General features: G+C 51.2%; 1 protein-coding gene across 7 annotated transcripts; it reads left to right on the forward strand.

Moving 5' to 3' along the window:
- Positions 1-3455: 3455 nt before the first annotated feature.
- KLHDC8A (kelch domain containing 8A) lies at positions 3456-20853 on the forward strand. 7 transcript variants are annotated; one of them, XM_074321985.2, is made up of 7 exons: positions 3456-3579; positions 3809-3930; positions 4274-4884; positions 7587-7751; positions 7886-8179; positions 8722-8823; positions 9701-10761. In XM_074321985.2, the coding sequence occupies exons 3-7, from the start codon at positions 4509-4511 to the stop codon at positions 9892-9894; spliced, it is 1131 nt and encodes a 376-aa protein (XP_074178086.2). In that variant the 5' UTR covers positions 3456-3579; positions 3809-3930; positions 4274-4508; the 3' UTR covers positions 9895-10761. The 7 variants fall into 7 exon arrangements, with proteins under 7 accessions (XP_074178086.2, XP_074178089.2, XP_074178090.2 ...); XM_074321986.2 differs by lacking the exon at positions 3456-3579 and adding an exon at positions 3623-3688; XM_074321988.2 differs by lacking the exons at positions 3456-3579; positions 9701-10761 and adding an exon at positions 11923-20853 and having other exon boundaries at positions 3606-3930.
- The last annotated feature ends 11 nt before the right edge of the window (positions 20854-20864 follow it).

Here is a 20864-nt window from a genome sequence, read left to right on the forward strand (position 1 = left end):
GAAGAAGTGGGGGAGATGGAGAGAAAGCAAGACTTCAAGAACAAGCAATTATGCCATGGACTAGAAGACATCCTGTTCTTAGTACTTTTCTAAGGGTCTGTGTAATGCAGGGTCTCTGGTCCCGCTTCCCACACAAGAACGCAGGACATGGTAAGGCCAAAAAGCAACACCAACGGAGACATAGATGGGGGAGTCATACCACTATATTCTTGATGGCGGTTGGTCAAGACACCAAAGCAAACATCCGCCAGTACCCCAACAAAGGGTCTTCCTGATCCCCAGTCTCGCTGGTGGCCGGGCAAGACACAGGAAGTAGTATCAACACGATCCACAATGTAATCCGCTTGCTAACCGTACTTGCTAGCTGCAATCCGCTGTCCGCTTCTCTACCAACCAACAACTCCTTGCTAACTGCAATCCGCTTGCTAACGGCACTTGTTAGCCACACTTCGCCACCCGCTTCTCTGCCAACCAACCAACCCCCTAGCGTAGCCACGACAGTTATATTAGTGGCTAATGGCTAACTGGTTACAGCTGATGATTATCTAATAACCGAGCCAGCACCTTTCCACCTGAGGCCGAGAGCCTGGAAACTGCACTCCTGGCTCTGTCCCCACAGTCTGAGTCCCAAAATCTCATGGTCCTGGTGGAGGGTGGTGCTTGAGGAACATCAGCATTAGGTGGGAAAGGGGCCTATTCTGGGACTGGATTCCACTCCTTTCCCAGCGGTACTGCCCGGCACAGGCAGTGTGGCAATGGGAACACTTTGGGGTCTGGGCTCCTTCCTTCACTGTAATTGAACCAAAAGCCAGTAGCCAGGTGAGAATGGAAAAGCTTGATATCCTTAATAATGCACAAGTCTTTCATTTGGGATTTAATCGTGATAAACTGAAAGAGCATTATGTGTGGAAGTCACTAACTAGACCTACTCTGAACAGCTCACATGATCGTAAGTCAGTACTTCATTTCATTGTCTCAAGTTCCCCACCTGTAAAAAGTAGATACTGATACCTGTCCTGGCAACCTTTCCAGGGCTGTTTTAAGATTATGAGAAAATGGATGTGAAAGGGCTTAGTTTAACTCAATGAGTTATACGAACATAAAGTATGGGACTCTACACCTGCTAGTAAAGCTGCTCCAGCAGAGGTGGGTGGGGGCACAAGCAGCCTTACCTCACTGCTTTGGTAGGAGGCTCAGTGGGCAAAATAGGCTGAAGACAACCGCAACAAGCCTCTTTGAGGAAGGTCCATGGCTTTCAAGCTTCCTGATTTTGTGAACGCGGTTCAAGTTTAGGGTTTGTTCCTTACTCCTGTGGGCAGATTGTGATGCCCAGGGAAAGGAGCAACGTTTGGTGTTTCCTGTGAAACTTAATTCAGACCACACTCTTTTGGAATTTATGAGTTCTTATTGAATAGAGAAAACAAAAAGCAACCTTCCTCTGTGAAGATTCTAGAGGTGCTTACTCTGTAAGTACAGAGAATTCAAACTTAAAAACAGTGGAATTTCTAAGCCAAGGACTCAAGATATTATTAAGGTGGGCCTATTTTGAATCGTGACTCCTGTTTCTTCCAGGAAGTCATTTCTAAGTAAGGGGCAAAATGCTTATGCTTGTTCTCGGTTTTCATTTTTCTCGGTTTTGTTGACAGTAGTTGAAGTAGTAATAATATTGATAGATGTACCAGGAACTTGCTGTATCTCAGAAGCAGAACTTTGCAAATATTATCTCATTTAGTCTTCATAAAAATCTATGGGGTGGCCAGATGGCTCAGTTGGTTAGAGCTCAGTGCTCATAACACCAGGGTCGCCAGTTTGATTCCCACATGGGCCAGTGAGCTGTGCCCTCCACAACTAGATGGAAAACAACAGCATGAGCTTGGAGCTGAGCTGCGCGGGCTGTGGTTAGACAGCAGTGTTCATAACCAACTGAGCCATCTGGCCGCCCCATAGATTTTTATGAAGACTAAATGAGATAATATTTGCAAAGTTCTGCTTCTGAGATACAGCAAGTTCCAAGTCATTGTCCTTCAATCGAGTTGTGGAGGGTGCAGCTCAGCTCCAAGTCCAATCGCTATTTTCAATCTTGGTTGCCGGGGGCACAGCCCACCATCCCATGCGGGAATTGAACTGGCAACTTGTTGATGAGAGCTCGCGCTGTAACCAACTGAGCCATCCAGCTGACCTTCTGGAAGCTCAGCAGCAGCTTGTTGTCTTCAATCTAGTTGTGGAGGGCGTAGCTCACTGGCCCATGTGGGAATTGAACCGGCAACCCTGTTGTTGAGAGTTTGCTGAGCTGCACCCTCCACAACTAGATTGAAGGACAATGACTTGGAGCTGATGAGCCCTGCAGAAACACACTGTCCCCCAATATTCCCCAATAAAATTTATTTTTTTAAAAAATCTACAAGGATGTATCTATACTGTGGAATGCTACCCAGCAATAAAAAGGAATAAACTATTGGTACAGGCAACAACTTGAATGAATCTCCACAGAATTATGCTGGGGGAGGAAAAGTCAATCCCAAAAGGTTACATACTGTACAATTCTATTTATATAATATTCTTGAAATGAAAAAATTATGGAAATGGAGAACAGTGTAGTGGTTGCCAGAAGTTGGAGAGAAAAGGATGGGAGAGAAAAGTAGGTGTGGATATAAAGGGCAACATGAAGAATACTTGTGGTGATGGAAATGTCCTGTATCTTCACTGATCAATTTCCATATCCTGTGCAAGATGTTACCATAGAGAGAAACTGAGTGAAGGGCATTATTTCTTACAACTCGTGCGAATATACAATTTATCTCAAAATAAAAAAGGTTAATTAAAGTAACAGAAGGAAACTAATGCTCAGATCCATTAAGTAATTTCAGAGCCAGAATTCAAACCCAGGTCTGTCAGACTCTCAAGACTGAGCGTTTCAAGACTTGGCTATATTCAAGTATGAGGAGGACCCCATCGGCCTTGCAGTCCACCAGACCTGGTAGCCACTGGTGTCATGGCCGCTTTGTTACTGGGGACTACTGTTCTGAAAAGGCTATTAGAAAGTAGCTTCAAAGAATTATTTGGTAAACCCTGTGGGTTGGTGCTGAGGGACAAGATTGGATAATTAGGTTTCCCCTTCCCAAGGTGTGTGAAGAAGGGGGCGAAGGAGAGACAGCCTACGTGTGTGTGTATGTTGGTGTTTCGGGGTGTGCGTCTGTCTGCCTATCAGTGCGTTTGTCAGTTTCTCCGTGGATATGCCTATGGGGGGCAGGGGATATGTAAGTTATGCTTCTGTATGCAGGTCGGTGTATACGTTGTTCGGATGCACCTGAGGGAGGTGTGCATGGGTCACACCCACATCACTTATTTCTATTAGGTTAAACCATTTGATAATAGCTCCCCCAAAGCAAAGCTGACTGTGGAGCCAGCCTGTCGGGAACTGTGTCTGTGTACTGTAGATAAACTGGGTAATTGGACTCTCCGCCTCCTCATCCAAAACAAACATTCACAAACCGCCCACCCCCACACTGGAGGGAGTCTGGTCCCATCATCTGGGTACTTGGCTCTCGTGCCCCTGCTCTCCTTGACCCTGCAGACAAGGTGAGCGTCTCTGCCGGCCCCTTTCTCCCCCGCGGGTCTGGCTCAGCCTGGGCTTATGTAAAGAGGTCGTGGCTGCTCCTCCGCCGGGCGCACGCGGATTCCCGCACAGGTGTGGCGGCATAGGCGGGTAGGGATGCGTGGAGCTGGCTGGCTGGCCTCCTCCCCCGCAGCAGCCCGGATTCTCCTTCCTGCTGTTCATTTATTCTCCTCCTCTGCATATATCTGACAGCGGTGTGCGGACTGGGTAGGACAGAGCGCCTGTCCCCCGCTCCCTAAGCCGCCGGGCGGGGGCTCCCGGCTCACTGGTGATGCGCTGTCTGCGCCTCGCGCGGCGCTGCTCGGCCTGGCTGGGTAAGTGGCACGGAGGCGGCGGCGGGAGACTACAGGAAGGGGGAAGGGGCTGGGGAGTAGGAGGGATGGCCGCCGAAAGGCTTAGTGGGGGGGCAGCCAGGCACCCGGAATCCAAGCCTCTGCCCGCCGCGCACCCCGCGCCCCCAGCATGTTTCCAACCAGCAGGCTGGGAGGGGTGAGGGACAAAGCGGTACAGGGCGTGATGCCTCCGCGTGGTAGCGCCCTGGACTGCCGTGTCTTCCCTTTAAAGTTGGCGAGGGGCCGGGAGCCCGCGCGACTGCCAGCGCCAGGAGGTGAGGGCTCGTGGCCCGAGCACCCTTGATCCGCCGCGTTCCTCCCGCAGGGCCTGGCGTGGACGCCGCGGGACCGCTGAGTCTTGAGGGACCGTGAAGCGCTGGCCCGCGTCGAGGCCCTTGCCGGGGTCGTGCGGGAGCGGGCGCACTAGAGGGACATGTAGGTGGCGCGAGGGGGCGTGGAGTAGCCGGAGCCTTCCCCACCACCCCACGGCTTGCACCTCCCCCAGCGGCCTGGCGCTCCGCGTGCGCTGGGGCGCGGCAGGCGGGGCTCCCGGGGCTGCCATGGAGGTGCCCAACGTCAAGGACTTCCAGTGGAAGCGCCTGGCGCCGCTGCCCAGCTGCCGGGTCTACTGCTCCCTGCTGGAGAGCGGGGGGCAGGTCTATGCCATCGGGGGATGTGATGACAACGGAGTCCCCATGGACTGCTTTGAGGTCTACTCTCCCGAGGCTGACCAGTGGACCGCCCTGCCCTCGCTGCCCACAGCCCGGGCCGGGGTGGCCGTCACCGCCCTGGGGAAGAGGATCATGGTGATTGGGGGTGTGGGCACCAATCAGCTGCCGCTGAAGGTCGTGGAGATGTACAACATCGATGAGGGGAAGTGGAAGAAGAGGAGTGTGCTGCGTGAGGCCGCTATGGGCATTTCGGTCACGGCCAAAGGCGAGTGGGGCCAGGGCTGAGGGCGCGCAGAGAGAAGGGCGGGGGAGGGGGCAGGCGCTGGGAAAGAGATGGGAGACAGCACTGAATTGGGGGCCCACTATCCCATTCCTGATCCCATTTGATCCTTGCAATAGACACTAAAACGAGAGACCTGCTGGCCTCAGATGGGAAAACTGAGACTGCAAATGAAGTCTGGTCACTCTCTACCATACCAGAGCTCCACTCCACCAGGCTCCTCCCAACAAATTGAGCAGACTGGGCCAAAGGGGAGCCAGCGCAATGGCTCTGCAGACCCCTTCATTCAGCAGAATGATGGAGCATCCCACCCACAACACCTCATCCCTTGAAACCTGACTTGCACATGCCACCACCTCCAGACACATATTCAGGGTCCTGGGAATGTTCTCTCCATCCTTGTCCAATCACCAGGCCCCACTGAGGGGGCTGTGGGACCTGATTCCAGGGCCCTGTCCCCACCCTCAGTCTTCCCCTCTGCCTCCTAATCTCTGAGGTACTGAGGAGTGGAGACCAGGATATTCCTGAGGGTGGTGCTCCTGCAGCATTTCACCCAGGTTCACTGAGTTCTCAGGCCATGCGTATGCTGACCACGTGGTTTTATGATTCTCATTTCACTTTCTCCAAGTCCCTACTTTCCTTCTCTTCTGGCCTGGAACAACCCAGAGCATAGATTGGGGGTGGAGGGGGGAGGGGAGACTCTGAAAGTTCTCTTGTTAAAACGCAAAGGGGTTTATAGGAAATGGTCCAACAGGAATTAAGGAGACCCCAAATTCAGACAGGCTTAGTAGGATGCAGCTTTCCTTCCTTCTCTTGCAAAATCATCCAGCTGCCTGCTGGATCTACTGTAGAGCACTGGTATCTCCTGAGCACCTGTTCTGTCCCTGGCACAGGTCTAGTTCCCAGGGAGGAAGGAAAGAGGCGGGAGATCTAGTCTCTGCTTTCAGGAACTCAGGTCTGAGCAATGAAGGTGACCAGAGAGAAACTAGCCTAGAATCCCTGAGGGCAGAATGGCCAGTGGGGCCTCCACAAACACCTGGTAAGGATGGAAGGCATGGAGGCCCGTGGGAAAATAGAGGGGGAAAGAGTAGTCCGTTATCCCCAGCCTCAATAAATGGTGCTAAAAGATTAAGAACTAACATTTATTGAGTCCTTGCCATAGGTGTTTTAGATCTATTAACCCCTTTGATCCTCACAAACTGTCTGATGAGGTAAATGCGATTATTATCCTCATTTTAAAGAGAAGAAGTGAGAGGCCCAGAGAGGTTAAATAACTTGCCCAAGGTTACACAGTAAGTGTTCATGTCTACGCTCTTAATTATGGCATTGAATGGGTTCATTAACTACTTTAATAAGCATTTACATGCCTGCATCAGGCCTTTTACCAGATGTTGGGGCCACAGATTAACAAATTCTCAAGGATTTAGCAATCTATTGGAAGAAACAAAGATTATTTCAGTAACATATGGTGACTAGAGTGATGCAGAAACCTTGGGGAAGGCTGAACCAGTATTCTCAGCCCAACCATGCGGTTCAGGGATATCCAGGTGAATCTGAAAGGATGAGTAGAGGGGACTGGAGGATTCCCAACTGGAAGTGTTTTAGTGTCTTGGGGATGGGAGAGGTGGAGCTTGTGTAAGGTAAATTCATTAGCAGGGCCCATCTCCCGGCCTCAGCCTAGGGTTGGGATTTCCGCCCCCCTTTTTTTCAGTAAGATTGGAAAGTAAGGAAATAGTACTCATACTTGAAATACTCTTAAACAACAAAGGCCTCTTAGAGCCAGAAGTGATGAGGACTGGCTACTGGGAGACAGGGGTGGGTCCCTTGGAAAAAGAGGTTCCTGGAGGCGGGAGCTCGGTCCCTGACAGTCTACAGGAGGTTCTGAGGTGAGGCCCAGGGAGAAACATGGATGCCTTGGAAAGCCATGTACATCCAAGAGCAGTAGGGCATGAGAGAATACCGCTGCTCTTCTCAGAGTGCTCAGCTCACTGCCCGGGCAGGGTTTCTTAAAAGGGCCAGTACGGTATTGTGAGTGGCCCTATCCCATTTAGTGCAGGGTGCCTCCTGGAGCCCACAAGCTTCCTAGTGAATGAAGGAGCATGGCTTTACCCCATGGGGGTAGCAGAAAAAGAACCAGCAACAGTCCAATGTCCCATAAGGGCAATGACAGCAGGGCTGACCTCATTGTCAAAGGTTTCTACTAGGTCTAGAAAGTTCCAACATGGGAGTGCCTGGGCCAGGCCACTACTGGAGAGTATCAGAGAAATACCACTCCTCTTTTGCATCACCTCTAGCTGCCCAGCAAGGAAGAAAATGGAGGGGACAAGACCCGCCAAGGGTTGTCTAGGTGTAGCAGCCACTGCAATTTACCCCTGCGCGAGGCTTCGTGTTTTGGGATAAGCCCAGGACTGGACACCAAGGATGGCTAAGGCATGCAGGCCTGACATGGCTTCAAGGAGACTCAGGCTCAACTATAGCAGGGACTTTGAAATGGTGCCATCGACCCCAGCCCCACTGACATGTATATGGCTCACTCTGGCAGAGCAGTGTTGGGAACCTGGCCTGGCTTCAGTGCTGGAGTTCAAGGGGTTAACAGAACCTGGCCATGGGAGGTGATGAGTAGTGTTGGGCCTGTCTCATCATGTCTGTGGGCTGAGCCAGAGGTTGCATGTGGCATTTCTCTTTAGATTACCGAGTGTACGCAGCAGGCGGGATGGGCCTGGACCTCCGTCCGCACAACCACCTTCAACACTACGACATGCTCAAGGACATGTGGGTGTCGCTTGCACCCATGCCCACCCCGAGATATGCTGCCACCTCCTTCCTCCGCGGTTCCAAGATCTATGTTCTGGGTAAGGACCATCCCTCCTTCCTTCCCTTGGGGCAGTTCCCAGGGGAAGCAGTACCTGTGTGCTGAGCACCTCCTGGACATCGGGGGGTAAGCACATTATTGCCCCACCCCTTAGGGAGCTTTCTGTCTGATCAGGTAACAGAAGGGGAAACCCAGCCCCTGCTGTCAGGGACTTACTCTTCTGCCCCACCCCCACCCTGCTCTGGTCTCCAGGGGGACGGCAGTCCAAGTATGCGGTCAACGCCTTCGAGGTCTTTGACATCGAGACTCGCACCTGGACCAAGTTCCCCAATATTCCCTGTAAGCGGGCCTTCTCCAGCTTCGTGACCCTGGACGACCACTTGTACAGCTTGGGAGGCCTGCGGCAGGGTCGGCTCTACCGGCAGCCCAAGTTCCTCCGGACGATGGACATGTTTGACATGGAACAGGGTGAGCTGGGCGCCAGCCCCTGGCTGCCCGTCTCCCTCTGGCTGAGTCCCGCACCTTACATCCATGCCATCCTCCCAGGGCCACTGACACAGCTCAGTGAGCCTTGCGGAAGTCTGAACACCCCTCTCCATTCAGGGCTGCTCTTGGGATCAAATTCTTTCATCTATTCAGGATTCCCTTTGATTGATTGGTTGTTTTTATCAAAGCGTTTTCCAGCTATTTCTCTTCTTATAATATCCAGGTGGGCCAGGTGAGGGAGGCTTTTTCCGGCCTTGACTCATGGAGAAACAGAGGATCCTGACCCCTATGCTCACTGCCTTTAGTTCCTCCCCAGCCTAGAGCCTGTGAGAACAGAGGTAGAACAGGCAATTCATTCTAGGGTATCATATGGTTCCTTGGACTGCAGCCAGCATGGGAGAGGGTGAAGGCCACGGACAGTGTCAAACAGCAGGAGGCACTGTGTGTGTCCTGAGTGCAAAGGGTGGGCGGGGGCTTAACATCTAATTCTCTCTGTATATCCTGCTGTCATCTATGGCCTATAGGGGGCTGGCTGAAGATGGACCGTTCCTTCTTCCTCAAGAAGCGGCGGGCAGATTTTGTGGCTGGTTCTCTGAGTGGACGGGTCATAGTGGCCGGAGGACTTGGTAAGGATGCAGCTTCCAGGGTGGTACTGTGGTTCTGGTGCTCGCTGAGTCCTTGGCACTCTGCACAATCAGCAGAAGGTGCTGGCTCCTTGTACACCGCCTGCTTTATTCCAAAGAAGTCAAAACATTCCCTTCCTCCCAGCCTGGACTTCACATATCCACATATGGGCCCCCGACGTAGTCTTTCTGTCCTCTTACACAGGGGACACTGAGGCCCAGAGAGCATAAAGGACATACTAATAACCATGTAGCACAGATCCCTGGGGCCCTCACCAGGAATGATGGGGACAAAAGTGTGGCAGGGACTGGCCATGGTCTTCTCTCTCTGACCATCATTTATCCCTGGGTACCCAGCTCTCTCATGGAATAGGAAAGCAATCTAATCAAATACGTTAGTCTGCTGAATTCAGGATTTGCTGAATTACTCCTCCCAGAGATTAGTGGTATTTTGAAGGTGGGACCCCAACATCACCAAGGGAGAGATATATGAGCAGCAGGCTTCCAGGTACCCAGAGTTTGCTCAGTGCGGACAGACTCCACCCACACATGAAGAAGCACAACGTAAACTAGACCACGTGGACCACTTTTTAGTAAAAGGCAGGAGGGAGGCAGTAGTGGTGTCTAGAAACTTCTGGTAAAAGCAGGGGATGGAGAAAGAAAGTTTACTCGGTGAAGAGATGAAAAGACAAGAGGTAGGAGGGGCAATTTGGCTGTTTGACCAAAGCTACTGGCCCAAGATAGGAAAAGAGCAGTTCTGCCGCTGAGGAATTGAGGTTGCTAAGCTTCTGCTTGCGAGAGGGAGGGAAGTGGGGTGACTGCGGGAAGCTGATGGGTGGCTGGACTCCTTCGTAAGGTTCGGTTCCCTTGGCGCTTTCAGGGAACCAACCAACTGTCCTGGAGACGGCAGAGGCGTTCCACCCAGGGAAGAACAAGTGGGAGGCCCTCCCAGCCATGCCCACGCCCCGCTGCGCCTGCTCCAGTATTGTCATCAAGAACTGCCTCTTGGCTGTGGGGGGCGTCAACCAGGGTCTGAGCGATGCAGTGGAAGCTCTGTGTGTCTCTGACTCCTAGCTGTCCCCTGGCCCAGCGCCTTTGCCCTGGCCCGGTCACTCAACTCTTGATAAGAGAAATGGGCTTGTCAAAGTAGTTTGGGCTACTTCCCAGATGCCAGCTCCTGTCAGCAGCCAGTCTAGGCCCTGGGGCTCTAAGTGACCTCCCTTCACATCCTAACCCTACCAATCCTAGGAAACTGTAAGAAGTCCGGATGACTCCACCAGCCCCTGCTCAGAGCTCAGCTGACCTCTAGGGAGCGTTCTCACTTACTGCTCAGGCAGAAAAAGGCACAGGAGTATCTGCTACCTCCCCCTCTGTGAGTCCTACCTCTCCCCATCTTCAGGGTAGGAGTTAGGGCAGTTCTGACCCAGAGGATGAGCTGCTGCCACTCTCTTCCCAGCTCACAACTAGTTTGAGGGTCTCTCAGGATGAAACATGGAGAAGGGTGGCAGGGGGTCCCAAGCGCCTCTTCTCTCCCTTGGTCTACATCCCTTCCCCATTTGGCCCTGGCCCTCATCTACTCAGCAAGAATTGGCCTTAGAGCTAGAGGCCGCTGAGTTGTAAAAGAAGCCCTGGACTGGCCCAGGTGAGCAGCCTTGGCCAGGAAGGACCCATGCCTCTCCAGGGTCCTTGATGGGAATGTGATGCTGGGGAAGGAGCAGACTCCCAGCCCAGGCTCTGCTTCCCATTTCTCTCCTCACTCTGTTTCTCCTTTTGCCGCCCCTCCCCACCAGAGGCCTGGCCTCTTTGTCACCAGTAGCCCCAGAGTGTTTCTGTGTGAAATCTTCTCATTTACACTGTGGCATCAAAATCCACAAAGGATGGGTTAATTGCACTCCGGTTAACAACAGCAGCACAATTATTAAAATCTATATTCCTATCTTCTCTAGTGCCCTGGTGCGGGACGGGATGGACGTGTGACTTGGTGGGTAGAGGGGATGCCATGAAATAGTTTCTCTGACAGTTCTCAGGCAAAATAGGGCCCCAAATGACTACCTATATTATTCTTTTTTGGGGGGGAAGGGGAACAGGACTTTTATTGGGGAACAGTGTGTACTTCCAGGACTTTTTCCAAGTCAAGTTGTTGTCCTTTCAATCTTAGTTGTGGAGGGTGTCGTTCAGCTTCAAGTTGTTGTCCTTTCGGTCTTAGTTGTGGAGGGCGCAGTTCAGCTCCAGGTCCAGTTGCCGTTGCTAGTTGCAGGGGGCACAGCCCACCATCCGTTGCGGGAGTCAAACCGGCAACCTTGTGGTTGAGAGGATGCGCTCCAACCAACTGAGCCATCCGGGAGCCCAGCGGCAGCTCAGGTCAAGGTGCCGTGTTCAATCCCAGTTGCAGGGGGTGCTGCCCACCATCCACCATGGGACTAGAAGAATTGAACTGGCAACCTTGCGGTTGAGAGGACGCACTCCAACCAACTGAGCCATCCGGGAGCTCAGCGGCAGGTCAGCTCAAGGTGCTGTGTTCAATCTTAGTTGCAGAGGGCGGAGCCCACCATCCCTTGCGGGACTCAAGGAGTTGAACCGGCAACCTTGTGGTTGAGAGCTCACTGGCCCATGTGGGAACCGAACCGGCAGCCCTCAGAGTCAGGAGCACGGAGCTCCAACCGCCTGAGCCACCAGGCCGGCCCTTACCTACATTATTCTTGGTTGTTCCCTCTGAGGAGGTTCCACTTTCAAACCAATCCCTTCACTCCTAGTAAAACAGCGTAGTTTCCTTCTCATAAGCATTGAAACTCCATGTATATGTTAAGGAAAGATTGCGTTCAGTAACTGGCTTCATCAGGTTCCTCCTTCTCATGTCTAGCCTCAATTGATTCAGCTTAAGCTCACTTCTGACCCAAAGTAGAAAGGAAATTGTATACTGATTTAAAAACTTGAAGAAAGTGCTTCCTTTTAGCTTGTATAGGACATCTTTCTGATTCCCATTGAGTTTGAAAAGCTGTGCTAGCACCGGGGATACAAACATAAAAAAAGACCTGCCCAGGAGAGGTTCTGGGGGAGTCACATAACACTATGCAATGATATGATTCTTTTTTTACAAGGCAGAAACAGAGGAGGAAGCCTGTCCGGACCTGAGGGGTCAGAGGGAACCTTCTGGAGGTGACTCCTCTACGGAACCTTCATGGACAACGGTTCTTTAAGGGATAGGGGTTTTTCTCCCTTTTTCTGGTATCTGGCCTTTTCCCTCCTTGGACCCCAGAAGGGCACTGCCACCTGCTGGCCCAGCCTTGCTTTCCCACCAAGCTAAAGGTATCCTGTGGCCACGGGTGCCCCCTGGTGAGCTGACTGCAGAGAGGCCTTTTCCATTGATCCTGGACACCCCTATTTCAGTTCAGTCCCCTGCAGTAACTGCTAGAAAATGGGGCTGGAAGAGCTGCAGATACTATGAGGATGGAACAGCACGTTAGTGGAAGCTGTTCCACAACCTAGCCCTGGTCCGGACTCCCCATTTCGCTTCCATTTCTGCACTACCCCGCTGCCCTTCACAAGAAAGGTGTTTACAAACAGAGCCCCCCCCCCCACCCTTTCCTAGAAGAAGCTAAGCCTTGCATGTGTGTTGGGGCGGGGGCGGGGGTGTTCCATGTGCACAAAATGGTACCAGATCCGTGGATGGGACTGAGGCATTTTACAATGGTCAGAACCTTAGGAGTACGGCCAACCCTAAAATGTTCTTTGTTTTGTGAGAATGAGGGATTAACCACTGGAACCATGAGGGCTACTCAGGGCCAAAGCTGGTATCTGCTAAGTAGTCACCTCTTGGAGGTCCATTCTGGGAAGCCTTTGGGGGTGCCTCACTGAGGAGCCAGGGAAATAGGGAATGTCAGTGACAAACCTCATGGTGCCGTGGAGACAGCTCCATCTGGGGTCGATGGTCTGGCTCTGGGCCTCACTCCCCTCCCCACACAGACTTTCCTGTCACTGTCCTCTCTGGGAAGGTCCCGCACCTTTTTTGTCTTCATTTCCCAATTTGTAAAATCAGAGCCACAACGATGCCATCACACAAAGTGGTGGAGCACCTGCTTCATCCTCAGATTAGCAATAAGAGATATGTTGTATCATCCCCTTTCGCAGATGAGAAAACTAAGGCTCAAAGAGGTTATGTAAGTTGTCCAAGGTCACAAGCTCATAAGTGCCAGGTCTGATCGTAAAACTTATAACAGTCACACTGCATTGCCTCAAATGAAATAGCACCTAAGAAAGTCAAGGAAATCAGCTGCACTGTACTAAGTAAGGCATTCCAAATGTCAAACCTGGAAGGATGGAGACTTTGTGTCCCAAGGAATGAGTATGAGGATTCGCAAGGAAAGATTGGGAAGGGCTCCCTAACATGAATGAGCATAGACAATTCCTAAACTTGCATCCCAGGAAAGTTCCCTTCTAGCGTTTTCATTCCATTGGCTATTCCAAAGCATTGTTTAACCCTGAACGCTTATCATGTGCCTGGCTCAGTACTTGATTCCCACCCTCCCGCAGCTGCAATCTTGGGAGAGAGACAGGGGACTAAATCTGCAGTTACTCTTTGATGAGATAGTGTCAGCCTTTGCGAGTACAACCCAGAGGCGCCTTACCCATGGTTTCTACAGGGAGCCCAGATGAACTGATGGTGTCAGAGCAGAGTTCCAGAAAATAAATCTCAAACTGCGCTTTGAAAAAAGATGGAGACCAGCCCGGCAGAGGAGGATAACTCCAGGCTTTGAGGCAAAAGAGATGGGTTGAATCATGATTGTCATGTGCTAATTGATCTTGGATAGGTTGTTAACCTCTGAGTCTCAGTTTCCTTATATTTGTCAGCTGGGCAAAATAAGGCCTCACTATGAGTTTAAAAGCTACCTACTCTATGCAAAATGATTCACATACATTAGGTGAGTAGCTACATTGTTACTTTTGCTGCTGTTGAAAGAGAGTGGAGGGTTCTCAAGCCTAATGGGGAAAAGGGTTTGGTTTACTGGGGGACAGCATGCACATGGTAGAGATTCTAAGGAGATGGGGCAGAAAGTGCAGGCGTGCAGATCAGCAGTGGCCTTACATGCCCTGCTAAGGAGTCTGGGCTTCATCCATATGGGAAATTGGGAGCAAATTCAGGATTTTACATGGAAGAGCATCATCACCAGATTTGTACCCTTGGAACATGGACTATTTGGCGTTCCTCTTCTGAGGAATAAAGTACTAAGTGAAATCACCAAGGCACCATCTAAGATTAGAAGTAACCCCAGGTGTGGTTGGAATCCTAAGAAAAACATGCAGGCCAAGGTTTCCAGGCCTTCTCTGGAGGAGGGCCATCTGCTGAGCAGTCAGTACAAGGGGGATTTGGGACCACAGAGTACACAAGTCCCTTCCTTCCATTGCCGCCTTTCCTCCAGAATTTCTTTTGAATAATATCTTGCATTTTTCATGGGCTTTCTAGCCCACCTCCTACACAGGAGGTGGGTGTGGTTGGCCTTTTCCAACCCCATCTTACAGAGGAAGAAACTGAGACCCAGGAACCATGACTAACCCAGCCCGTTCCCACAGGCGTAGGGACCCCTCAGGCCCAGTTCACTGTCTCCAGGAAGTGGCCCACCCGCCTTCCTTATCAGGTAGACAAAAAGGAGGACTTTGGGGCACCCAACCTCTCATTCAACAGACAGCGGGCCTTAGTCCTAATCTCAGTTTAGCAATTGACATTCTTAAAAACAAACCTTTATAAGGGAATAGTGACTTACAAACCCCTCTCCCAGGCTCCACACCCCATGAGCAGTGTCCCCACCTGCGCTTACAGCTGTCGTATTCCCCCGTCCTGTGTTGCCACCACCTCTGGGAAGCCAGCTGGACCCTGGCTGGGAAACGACTTCCTCGTCTTCACTCTTCGCGCTCATGCACCTCTCACACCGGCCTCTGCTCTAGTCCCATGGCCACTGCCTTCGCTTAGACCCTCATCGTCTGGCAGAGGACAACTTCACAGTCTCCCGACTGCAGTTCTGCTCTCCTCCAGCCCTTCCTCCACATGGCTGCTAGATTCCTCCTGCCCTTTCAGAATCTTGCTCACCTACAAATCTGACTGCATTGTCCCAGAGTTCAGACACACTTCCTCTGCTCCCCCAGCTGATTCCCAGCCTCTGTCTGGCCTCCATGGCCCTCCACAAGGGCCCCACCCTTCCAGCCTTCCCTCTTCCCTCTGCCTAGTGTGCCCTGTGGGGGCCCATTGGGAGGCAGTAGTTCCCACTGCTGTCCACCTCCCTGTCCAGCACAGCCTGGCCTCTCTGCCTGGAATACCCGCTCCCTTGTGTACCTGGTGAATGCCACGGTCTCCCCACCTCATCCCCATACAGACAAAACATTCTAGGGACTTCTTAGGACCATGACGATATCATTGATCCTTGTAGGCCCAGAACACACAGTGCTAGGCGAGCAGGGTCTAAATGCGTAACAAATAACTGAATGGAATAAACGTGTAGCAAACAACTGAATTGAATGAAAGTCAGAAATCAAAAAGCTTAGAGACAGCACCAATTTGAGAGTCACCTTTACAATGTCCCCGTTTCCTCTGAGCCCATCTCTGGTCTGTAGCTGGTACAAGGATCAGATCCAGGAAATCAGCAGTATTTCAATCCCCCTGCTTGGGGATTGGCTCCCCTCTCCCTTTGCCTTGGGCTCTGACAGGAATGATAGGTCAGCATTAGGTTTTTCATTAACTGTGGGTGACAAGCAGCCTACTAATCCAGGCTTGTGCTAACAGCCCCCAGCACCGGATTGTGCTGGTGTCATTCAGAGCCAAGAGAAAGGCTAGCTCCCATCTTCCCTTACAAAGGGCCAGGCGCTGGGGACCTGGCGAAAGAATGTGCTTTGCATGGGGTTTACATTCCAGGATCAGCTTGGGAGGCCGAGAGCTCAGGTTGCCAGTGGGAGCCAGGCCCGGGGCAGGGAGGTGGCACTGGGCACACCTTTCTCCCTTCTCTCTCCTGCACACGCTGTCCGTGCCCTCCCATACCTGGTCATCCCTGGACCTCCCTGAGTGCAGAATAGCAGCTGTGGAGGCAGAGCCAGGAGGAAGATGACATTCAGCCTCTTCAAAGGAGCAGCATTTAAATGGAGTACAAAGTACCGAGCCCTGAGCCACAGTACCCACCACCATAAACCCCCGGCCTCTAGGGAGCTTCCCTGTTCAGGGTCTCCTTTGGTCATTTAAGAACTGAAGGCTAGGGAGACTAAATCACCTGCCCTCAGTCACGCGGCCAGCAACGGGCAGAGCCAGGTATACAAACCCATCCTCTGAGTTCCATTCTGAGCTCATGTACCCCCTGCCTCATCTACATCAAGAGATTCTGTACCCCAGGATGTAACCTGAGGTGCCAACTTCACAGGGTCAGCGAGGGATCAGTACAATAGAAGATGTGAAGTGTTGACCCCTATAAAGATGGGGCATTGCTTTTCTTTACTTAGACCCCACCTCAGTCCATCAAGAATCTCAGATGACATAGAGCAACCACACCGTGGGGTTAGTCGGTGGAAAGTACTTGGCATCTCCAGGTCCCCAGTGTATGAATCCATGAAACGTTTACCCAGCCTTAAGCACAGGTGCCCCTCTACTTCCACACCCCACGGCAATGGGAGTTACACAACCTCAGACACAGAAAAGGACATAGGAGTGAGGCTCACAGAAAGAGAAACGTCTTTTTGTCTTGCCGTTAACAGTGAGGTAAGGATACCCTTTCCAGCACACTGACTAGAAGCCATAGACTAAATGTACACAAATGTCCGTCCACCCTACCTCCCGACTCTCAGAACCCCTTGTTCTGGCATTAAAACCCGCACTGAGAGGAGTTAAGAGGCCCTTGCTCTTCTTCCCCAAGTCAGGCTGTTCCCTCCGCAGTGTGGAGCTCTGGCGTCCGGCAATTTCCTGTCCACGTCCAGCTCTGAGCTCATCTTAACTGTCCTCTCTCCCAATCAGATCAGCTGCAGCTCAGGGAGTCTGATTAGCCCCTTGCTGTCATAGTTAACCCCATATACTTGGGTCTCTGCCAGAATTGGGGGAGAGGATTTAAGAGGCCCAGAGCCCTGCAAAAACCCCAAGCAGACTATAGGAAACGGTCAATCTGACAGCCTCACAGCTAGCCTACAAGGTGGCCATTGCAGGTTGAGTAAACTATGACATAGAGAAGCGTAGTCTACTTGAGACAGGCAAATGAGGAACCTTTCTACGCCAAAGCATGATGGCTAAGAGCACTGTTTCTAGAGCCAGATTGTCTGGGCTCCAATCTGGCTCCACCACTTGCCAGCTTTATGACTCTACACGGGCAATTACTTAGTTTCTCTCAGTTCCCTCATCTGTGCAATGGGGATAATCACATGTTAGTACCTACTGCAGAGAGTTGTGGTGAGTATTGAATCCATTCCTACAGTGGCTAGCACACAATGTCTTAGCTGTATAAGAGAGAATCATTCTTATCCAGGTTGCTGCCAAGAGATGAGAGATAGTCATAGTCAACATGGCAAAGCAGTGTCATGCCCGTCTGGGGGTGGGAAAGGGAATGAGGCTCCTGAATCTCCTATAGTGAGGGAATCAGTTAGCAGGTGAGCAAGAGAATGGGAGTGACTGAGATTTCTAATTTCTCCCTACTTAGGTATTGCAGATAACTTACAGCAGAATGGAAACGGAACTCATACTTGATTTATCCAAACCCCTTTTTGTAGATGAGAAAACTGCCCCCAAGAAAGAAAGTCCTCAGCCATGACCACAGTATAGGTTGGTGGTAAAAGGAGCTGGAACCCAGGACTCCTGACTTCTGTCCATCTATATATATGCTCTCCCTGCTGCTCCAGACGGGAGACAGGGCAAGCTCCCTGGCTCTGGGAGACGAGCTACCGTCTCCTTAGGTCACATCCCTCCAAGTCCTGTCCTATGAATGACATTCAATTTCCCTTTGTAATTAAGAGCTTGGGGACTGTGTTTGGTGTTTGCAGCACAAAATTCCCCATAGCTCCCAAATTCCCCTAAGAATTTAGATTGTAAGCAGCTCACTAGTTTCATCTTGTATTTCTTGGGCCCATTTGGGCATCACAAGGCAATGCCACCCTTAGGGATGAGCTGTGACATCGGACTGGCAGGGTTTGCTTCACAGTTCTGTTACTCCCAGCTAGGGGTCGGTGGTCTGGGACATGACACTATATCCAAGATGCTCAGAACCAAAGCTGGCTCAATACGTGTTAGCTTTGTTATTATATCTATTATGGTAGCTGCTCAGTACATATTTGTTGAATGAATGAATGAATGAATGAATGAATGAATGAATGAATGAATGAATGAATGAATGAATGAATGAACCAACAGATCATTGAAGGAACAAATTGCCTAAGCAGCCAGCCCCCAACTTTGCGGTTACAGCTTTAGGCATCCCGTAAAACTTGTTAGGCTTAGTTTGGTCAGAAGAGGGTAGCATTGAGCCAGGAATCCCAATTTGCCAAAGACTTACAACCCTCTCTTTTGACTCCCACCTCCCAGTCTTGGAGGGCGACTTCTAATGTGCAGGTTCCTATCCAGGCAGATCCACCAACCTCCGAGAGGGGAAGGTCAGCATATTCAAGTCTGTATTGTCCGCCACCTGGGGTGACTGAGGGCTGTAACTCAGCTTCAGAGTTCTGGGGTAAAGGAACATAACGGGTGAGGTCTCCTGCTGGAAGTAGGTGGTCAGTGGAGCCCTCCAGCCTGCAGTAGCCCTTTTCCCAGACAAAAGGGAAGCGGGGCTCAGGCATCTATACTAATGCAAATTCCAGAGGAAGAGTTACCCACTTCAGATACAGAGAATGCTCAGCTGCCCCTTCTCTACTCCCTCCTCTACCCCCACCACACTCTCCGGCATCTCCCCTTGCTCCCACCTCCCACTCCTACCCCCACCCCATCCCTGAAGGCCTTTCCTCACAGTTTATCAAATCACATCCTCCCTTGAAGAGTCAGTTGGCCTCCTGTGAGGCTCCCCCTCGAACCCCTGAGCCAGAATAAGACCCATCTTGTCAGCCCCTCATGGCACTTCGTCCTTCTCTTAAGAGCCTTTGCACTTCCTGCCTTGGATTATATGGTAAATTGTGTATTTACGTCATTTCCCTTACTAAACTGTAAACTTCCTGAGAGCAGGGAGCTAATCTTAGGCATCCCTCAAGACTCATCTTAGTATTTCTTTTTCAGAATAGCTGCTTTAACCCCCACTGCACACCTCACCCCCAAAGCCTGACCTTTTGTGTCCCTCACCTGCCCTCCTGCCAGCACCCTGCACTCCACACATCACCACATCACTGCAGTCCTTATTCTGAGCCGCATTTTAATATCCCCTTTACTAGTCCAGACACACAGATTGTGACATGTGTAAGGACTGGGATAGACACTTGTTCCTAATTGTTTTCCAGGTGTAGCACCCGGTATGCCCAATAGATGTTTATCCCCAGAGCCCTCCAGACCTCAGGCACTGATTGGGCGTGGGTATGGGGGTAGAGACCCCTTCCCAGGACCGGACTTTGGGGCAGGCAGGATTGAGACAGCTCAGCCCAGGTTCCCAGCACATCAAGGAGCACATGACCCAGGAATTCCCGGGATCTGCTGGCAGCAGTCACCTGATGTAATTTGATTCCCTATCAGGCATTCAGGTGTCCCTTCAAGGAATCTGAGAGTTGAGTTTCAGCAGTTAAGCTCATTTCTGAATCCCATGTCTGTTTGTCCACCTCCCTTGCCTGTCTGCTGTGGACAGACAGCGCCAGGCCCACTGGTTACTAAAGCCCTGTTCTGCAGCTCCAGGCCACCAGGCTGCACCTTGGCTGGAACAGGGGAGTTCTCTTTTCTCTAGGGTGTTTAGTCATCTATGACTTGCCCCCTAAGTGGGGCTCCACATTCTAGTCAAAGGAAATTGAAGTGGGGGTGGGGAAAGTACAAGAGGGACAGGAGTTCTAATTCCATTGCCATCATGAATTTAGCTAATAGTGGAAGGAAACTGGTCATCTGTAGGTGCTTTCACTTTAGCCTGTAAATTCCTTTTCATTCACGTTCCTTCGGTTCATGAGCATCTGTTGAGTGCCTTTTTTGTGTGTCTAGCAGTGTACTAGGTGTTGTGGACACCTGCAAACACTCGTAAGAGTCTAGATTAAGCCTGAAAGGGAATCGAGGCTCATCTTTATAATTCTTGCATCTTACTTATGAGGAAAGGTTGATTCATCTGGCTCACTGGCTCACATCCTTCCAGTCTCACCTTAAAAGGAAGCCTCTGCAGGAAGCTGCCCCTAGCTAACCTTCTTCTGTCTGGGCTAGGGGCTCCCTCCTATTATATACACCAAAGGCATTCTGTCTTCCTCTGTCTAGGATGTTTGTTTATTTCTCACTAGACTGAGAATTCTCTCAGAGCAGAGACCGTGTCCAACTTGTCACCATCATATCCATAGGCCCAGCACCTAGTGGCCACCAGTATCTGACGCATGAATAAATGATTGGTAAAAGGCCACAGAACAGATTGGTGTCAGTCAGGACTAGAACTCAGGTCTCTCAACACCCAGCCCCATGCTTCCTCTTGAGAGCCCTAATCCATCTGGAAGATCCCAGCTAGCTGGGCTCCCAGGAACAGGTGCAGATCTAAGGGGAGAAAGTAAACAGCAGGTCAGGAGAACTGTCACCTGAGTCTCATTCTATTTTTGCAGACAAGCCAAATAGGGGAGACACGTAGAGAGAAGAATGTCAAACTGGCTACCACCTCCCATGGTAGCCCTCCAGATTTGGAGAAGGGGCTTGGTTTCCTGTATAAGTGGATCATCTCCAGCCACAAAGGGGCAACGTGCCCCATTCTCCATCCCTAATTCAGAAAGAGTCAAAGCATCAGTGGAAGTAGGAAAGTGGACAGACACTAAGTACAAAACGCAGTCACTGGGGATCTAGCCCTTCTTGATCCTCAGCATGCCCTGAATATACACAGCTGGAGGTAGGGTTTCCAGGAGGGAATTCTCCCCCCTCACCCCCCCAATCCCCCGTTCTCAAA

Source organism: Rhinolophus sinicus, chromosome 11, assembly GCF_057876585.1.
Source record: "Rhinolophus sinicus isolate RSI-liver-muscle chromosome 11, RSI-T2T, whole genome shotgun sequence".
Taxonomy (NCBI): domain Eukaryota; kingdom Metazoa; phylum Chordata; class Mammalia; order Chiroptera; family Rhinolophidae; genus Rhinolophus; species Rhinolophus sinicus.